The 5,876-nt window shown below is 67.1% G+C and overlaps 1 protein-coding gene across 1 annotated transcript in view; it reads left to right on the forward strand.

Moving 5' to 3' along the window:
* DGKA (diacylglycerol kinase alpha) overlaps positions 1-5,876 on the forward strand; it is a gene marked incomplete in the record, with an annotated part of 13,709 nt that overhangs the window by 5,815 nt on the left and 2,018 nt on the right. Inside the window, 12 exon segments of the mRNA XM_034792861.1 lie at positions 527-615; positions 1,139-1,258; positions 1,380-1,478; positions 1,743-1,832; positions 2,436-2,509; positions 3,641-3,715; positions 4,117-4,202; positions 4,289-4,378; positions 4,510-4,670; positions 4,822-4,886; positions 5,268-5,358; positions 5,674-5,863. Coding sequence (XP_034648752.1) covers positions 527-615; positions 1,139-1,258; positions 1,380-1,478; positions 1,743-1,832; positions 2,436-2,509; positions 3,641-3,715; positions 4,117-4,202; positions 4,289-4,378; positions 4,510-4,670; positions 4,822-4,886; positions 5,268-5,358; positions 5,674-5,863 — 1,230 coding nt within the window.

The following is a 5,876-nucleotide window of genomic DNA, read 5'->3' on the forward strand; positions in this document are numbered from 1 at the left end:
CCCTCTGCCCCTTCCCCCTGACATGGACATGGTGGGGGATCCCCTCTGCCCCCCTGACACGGGCATGGCCCCCCCCTCCGCCCCCCTCCCCCTGACACGGGCATGGCCAGGGAAGGGGGATCCCCCCCACCTCGGCCCCCCTGGAGAAATAGTCACAAGCCAGGGAAAGGTGCCCAGGGGGCGCTGTGAGTAGTGTGGGGATGGGGGGGGCCTCAGCCTGGAGCGACCCCGCCCACCTCTCACTCAGCCAATGAGAAACAAGCAAATCAGCATTGTGTCCTCTGCTCAAACTGCCATTGGCTGGCTGGTGGCCCGGTGGGCGGGGCAGTGGCCTAACCACCGCCCCCCTCCTTCCAGTCAGGTGTGATTGGCTGGTCCACTCTAAGCCCAGCCAATCATTGAGCAGGACCTTTAAGGGGTTCTGGGGGGGGGAGAATGGGGGTGGGGCTAGAGGAGCAGCTAAGCCCCGCCCCTGGCCAGCTCATGCCCTCCTCCCTGGTCACTAACCTCCCTTTTCTGCCTCCAGTCTGCAAGTTCACGGCCCACGAGCGCTGCGCCCGCCGGGCGCCCCTCAGCTGCATCAGCACCTACGCCAAGTCCCGCAAGGACACCAGTGTGAGTGGGGGGCAGGGACCCCCCGGGTCTGTCTGGCCACGTCCCGGCGCGATGGCCCCTGGTCCCCAGAACCATCCTCCGCCCCCAAGCGCCTGCCACGTGCTCGCCGACCCCATTGTACAGACGGGGAAACCGAGGCACGGCGCACGAAAGGGAATTGCCACTGACTCACAGCCCTCCCCCACCCCCCTGTAAACCACTAGACTCCCCTCCCCTCCCTGAGCCAGGGAGAGAACCCAGGAGTTCTGTCTCCCAGCCCACCTCACCCCCCGCTCTAAGCCACTAGACCCCACTCCCCTCCTAGAGCCAGGAGAGAACCCAGGAGTTCTGGCTCCCAGCCCACCTCACCCCCCAGCTCTAAGCCACTAGACCCCATTCCCCTCCCAGAGCCAGGAGAGAACCCAGGCATCCTGGCTCCCAGCCCCTCTGCTCTAACCCACCAGTTCCCACTCCCCTCCCAGAGCCAGGCGAGAACCCAGGCGTCCTGGCTCCCACCCCCGTAGCTCACTGCTGCCCCCCCCAGGCGCAGAGCCACGTGTGGGTGAAGGGCGGCTGCGAGGCCAGCAAGTGCGACAAGTGTCAGAAGAAGATCAAGAGTTTCCAGAGCCTGACGGGGCTTCACTGCGTCTGGTGCCACCTCAAGGTGGGTGCGACCCCCCCCCGTCCCCCCCCCCCGGTGCCCCTGTCGCTCGGCCGGGGGCTGGGGGCGGCTTCGGGGAGGTGGGGCCAGGAGCATGCGCCGCGCTAACCCCCGTCTCCCCCAGATCCACGAGGAGTGCCAGCCCAGCGTGCCCCCGACCTGCGACTGCGGGGCCCTGCGGGACCACATCCTGCCCCCTTCGGCCATCTACCCTGTGGTGCTGGTGAGTGCGTCCCCGCGGGCGGCGCGCCCAGCCCCGAGCCCCTGGCTAGGGCTGTATGGCCCAGTCCGGGCACCACCAGGCTGGGGAGTTCCCCCGCTGGGGAGGGACCAGAAGCCACCGGTGAGGGGCTCTGTGCCCCACTGGGCTTTGACCCCAAAGCAGCAGCTCTGCCCCTGGATCCCACGGCGCCCCTGGGGGCTGCTGGTTCCTCTCCCAGGGCTCCAGGCCCCTGCCCCCAGGTGACGCCCCGGCTCTGGGTTCCAGGAGAGACAGAACAGCCAGAAGAGCGAAGGCGGGACCCTGATGGAGGAGACGCCGCAGCCCTGCACCACGCCCGAGGGCCAGGCGCTGCGGGTGAGTGGGGGCGACCCCCCAACCGCGCGGCTCTTCGGCTGGCACCGGCGGGGCGCGGCCACCGCCAATAGACCCTGGGCGAGGCCCCACGGCAGGGTCCCGGGCGGGGGTGGGGCCGGGATTTCAAAAAATGAGGGAGTTTATCCCTGCCCAGAACGAGGTAACAACCCCCCTGCGCCCCAGGTCAGCTATTCCTGTCCGGTGCCCCTCACTCCTGACCCGCAGCCCCTGCCAGCCCAGCCCCGGGCTCCCCCCCGCCCCAGGCTCCCCGACCCCCCTTCACAGTGGTCCGTACACACCGAGGGCGCTCACTATTGGCTCATACGGGGCACAGTGGCTCCCTCTGGTGGCAGAAGGTGACCATGCAACTTGGCCCCAGCCTGCGCACTTGGCATCAGCTGGGCAGGTGCAGATCCCACCACGTGCACTTCTTCCCGCGCGCGCCCAGGCGTGGCCCTGCTCCCCCCCAGCCCTCGGCCCGCGCCGCGGATCCCCGCTTCGGCCGTGCGGCGGCTGCTGGAACCCGGCTGCGGTTTGCTCCGGCCAGCGCTCGCGACTCGCTCGCGTCTCCTCCTTTCATTTCCCCTTTTCCCCGCTCTGCAGATCATCCCGGTGCCCGACACCCACCCCCTCCTGGTCTTCGTCAACCCCAAGAGCGGCGGGAAACAGGGGGAGAGGTAAGAGAGGGGGGGTCTAGCAGAGGGGGCTCTTGGGAGCCAGGACTCGGGCAGTGCGAGAAGGGTGGGGTCTAATGGTTAGACATGGGGCGGGGGGGGTGGGGAGGCAGGATGTCACGGAGTCCCCGGGCGATGCTCTGGAACTGCTCCCCACAAAGTCAGTCAGGACTTTGGGGAGCCTCCTCTCCCTTGGAGCAGACTGTCTTCAGGGCAAGAAGCTCACACGGCTTCACCTCCTGGGTCTCTCCTGGGAGCATTCAGCATATGCCCCTCCGTGCGCTTCCCACAGCGAGTCCGCCCAGGCGGGGTCCTGGGGAAGCCAGAGGGTCCTGCACCCCCACTTCGCAGTCAGACGTGACTCTCAGCCAGCCAGTAAAACAGAGGTTTATTAGATGACAGGAACACGGTCTAAAACAGAGCTTGTAGGTCCAGCGAACAGGACCCCTCTGCCGGGTCCATTCTGGGGTTCAGAGAGCCAGACACCCACGTCTGCCCTCACGCCTAGTCCCCAGGTAGCTCCAACTCTGAAACCCCCTCCAGCCCCTCCTTCTCTCGGCTTTGTCTCTTTCCTGGGCCAGGAGGTCACCTGATCTCTTTGTTCACCTTTAGCTATTTCCTTGGGGGCGGGGAAGGGCCCTGGCCATTTGTTGCCAGGGAGACAGAGTGTCAGTGATTTATGCACACTGGCCTTTCCCCACCACCTAGAGACATAAGAAATGCATAGGGGAAACTGAGGCAGCCACACAGTATTCAGAGGAAACATTAAGAACAGTCCCACTTCGTCACACAGGACTCCTGAGTTCTCTTCCCAGCTCTCTGTGTGACCTCGGGCAAGTCTCTCTGCCTGTCTGGGCCTCAGTTTCCCCATCTTGTGTGACGGGTGGAGGCGGGTTTGGGAGGGTTGTTCCGAGATTGCCGGGCGACAGTCTCGTTACCATAATGTGATTGCTACACCCTGGTCTAATGGACATGCCCTGGACAGCTGCTCCCCCCTCCAGCCCCCAAGGCTACCCTGCACCCCCCTATGATCTAGACTGTCTGGGGGAGGGCGGGGGTGTCCAGGGCGATGCCTGATGGGTTCTAGGCTTGTCGGCACTGCTCCTGAACCCCTCCCCTCGTCTCCATGACCAGGGTGCTCCGGAAGTTCCAGTATCTCCTCAACCCGCGGCAGGTTTACAACCTGATGAAGGGGGGTCCGGCCCCCGGGTGAGTGAGAATTCGGGGCCCTGCGGCCTTTCGCTGGTGGGTCTCGGCTCTGCCCCCTAGTGGACTCTTGCCCACATTGCAACGCCACGGGGCAGCTCCACAGCATGAATGGGGTGGGGCGAGGGTCAAAGGGCATCGGCTGAGTGAGGGGTGTGGTGGCCCCTAGGGCTGGGGTAGCAGGGGCTGCGGGTCGGGAGTGAGGGGCACCGGCAGAGCTGGGGGTGAGGAGGAGCTCAGGGCTGGGCTAGCAGGGGGCTGCGGGTCGGGAGTGAGGGGCACCGGCAGAGCTGGGGGGTCCCCAGGGCGGGTCAGGGTTTAATGAACTCTTGGGGAGGATCTGGCAGGGAAGGGGGGGGAGTCCGGGCCCCGGTGCTGACCTAGCTCCGTGTCTCTGTTCTCAGGCTGAACTTTTTCCGGGACGTGCCGGATTTCCGGATCCTGGTCTGTGGGGGGGACGGCACCGTGGGCTGGATCCTGGATGCCATCGGTAGGTGGAAGCAGGAGGGGGGAGGGGCAGGAAATGGGGCCAAGGAGCCTGGCCCCCCCCCGCTGACCATCCCCCTCTCTTTGTAGATAAAGCCAACCTGCCCCGGCGCCCCCCGGTGGCCGTGCTCCCGCTGGGCACCGGCAACGACCTGGCGCGGTGCCTGCGCTGGGGAGGAGGTGAGTGACACCCGGCGGGGGGGAGCTGGGCCTATGGGGCTGCCTAGCCTGGCCCCCCCAGCTCAGCCCTATGGCCCCGTCCAGCCAGGTGCCCCCTGCCCGCACCTGGCACTGACCCCTGCCCCCCTCAGGCTACGATGGGGAGAACCTGCGGAAGATCCTGAAGGACATGGAGAGCAGCAGCCTCTTGCCCATGGACCGGTGGCTGGTGCAGGTGACCCCCGAGAACCCCGCGGAGAAGGGGGACCCCGTCCCCTACGAGATCATCAACAACTACTTCTCCATCGGCGTGGTACGGCCGGGGGGCTGGGCACTGGGGTGGGGTGGTTGGGGGGGGCAGGGCAGAGCCCCGCTCGGCATCCCCCCCCCCGTCTGGCCAGCCTAGGAACCACGGGGGGGAGGGGGGGGCTGCTGGGCTCTGACTGCGTCTGTCTCGTCCCCAGGACGCCTCCATTGCTCACCGCTTCCACCTCATGCGGGAGAAGTACCCCGAGAAATTCAACAGCCGGTGAGCACGGGGGAGGGGGGGGCGGCCTGGGGCAGGCTGGTGGGTGGGGGCCAGCCAGGCAAGGCTAGCGGGTGGGGGGGGCAGGGGCTGTATCCTGGTGGGGCCCTGGTGTCCATGTGGATCCTGGCTGGGGCTTGGGGGGCCCTTGGGGGGCAGCGACTCTGGGTCTGTAGCCAGGTCCTCGCCCATCGTATTGGTGACCCCTCCCCCGACACCTCCCCTGCTGAGATGGGCCGGGAGCCACAGCCATCACCCTGGCCCCCCACAGCGCCCCCTGCTGGGACGGGAGCAGCCAGGCACGCACTCCCCACGGCGCCCCCTTCTGTGGTTTGGTTTGTTCTGTTTTCCACCGGGGTTTGTGGGGCTCTGGTTCCTCTCCAGGATGAAGAACAAACTCTGGTATTTTGAATTTGCCACGTCCGAGACCATCTTCGCCACCTGCAAAAAGCTCAAGGAATATCTGACTATTGAGGTGAGCTCCCCCCCAGCTCGCACTCCTGCCCCCCCCAGTGCCCCCTGCTGGCAGAGCCCAGAGCTGGAGGAGCTGGGAGCCCCCCCCTCCCCCCAGCCGGCACTCCTGCCCCCCCCCCCCAGTGCCCCCTGCTGGCAGAGCCCAGGGCTGGAGGAGCTGGGACCCCCCCAGCTGGCGCTCCAGCCTCCCCCCCAGCGCCCCCTGCTGGCAGAGCCCAGGGCTGGCGCATGGGCCGGGCGAGTGCCGGGTGGGGGCTGGTTTAAGGAGGTCCCCGGGGGGTAACGAGGGCTCTCCCCCCCCCCCCCCCCTCACCAGTGCTGTGAGCAGCCCCTGGACCTGAGTGGAGCCCTGTCGGGGGTCGCCGTCCTCAACATCCCCAGCATGCACGGCGGCTCCAACCTCTGGGGCGAGACCAAGAAGCCGCTGGGCGAGGCCCGGAATGTGGGCGGCGGGAGCCAGCCCCAGGCCGTCACCGACCCGGAGACGCTCAAGACCTGCGTGCAAGGTGCGGAGCTGGG

The sequence above is a fragment of the Trachemys scripta genome, chromosome 16, assembly GCF_013100865.1.
Source record: "Trachemys scripta elegans isolate TJP31775 chromosome 16, CAS_Tse_1.0, whole genome shotgun sequence".
Classification (NCBI taxonomy): domain Eukaryota; kingdom Metazoa; phylum Chordata; order Testudines; family Emydidae; genus Trachemys; species Trachemys scripta.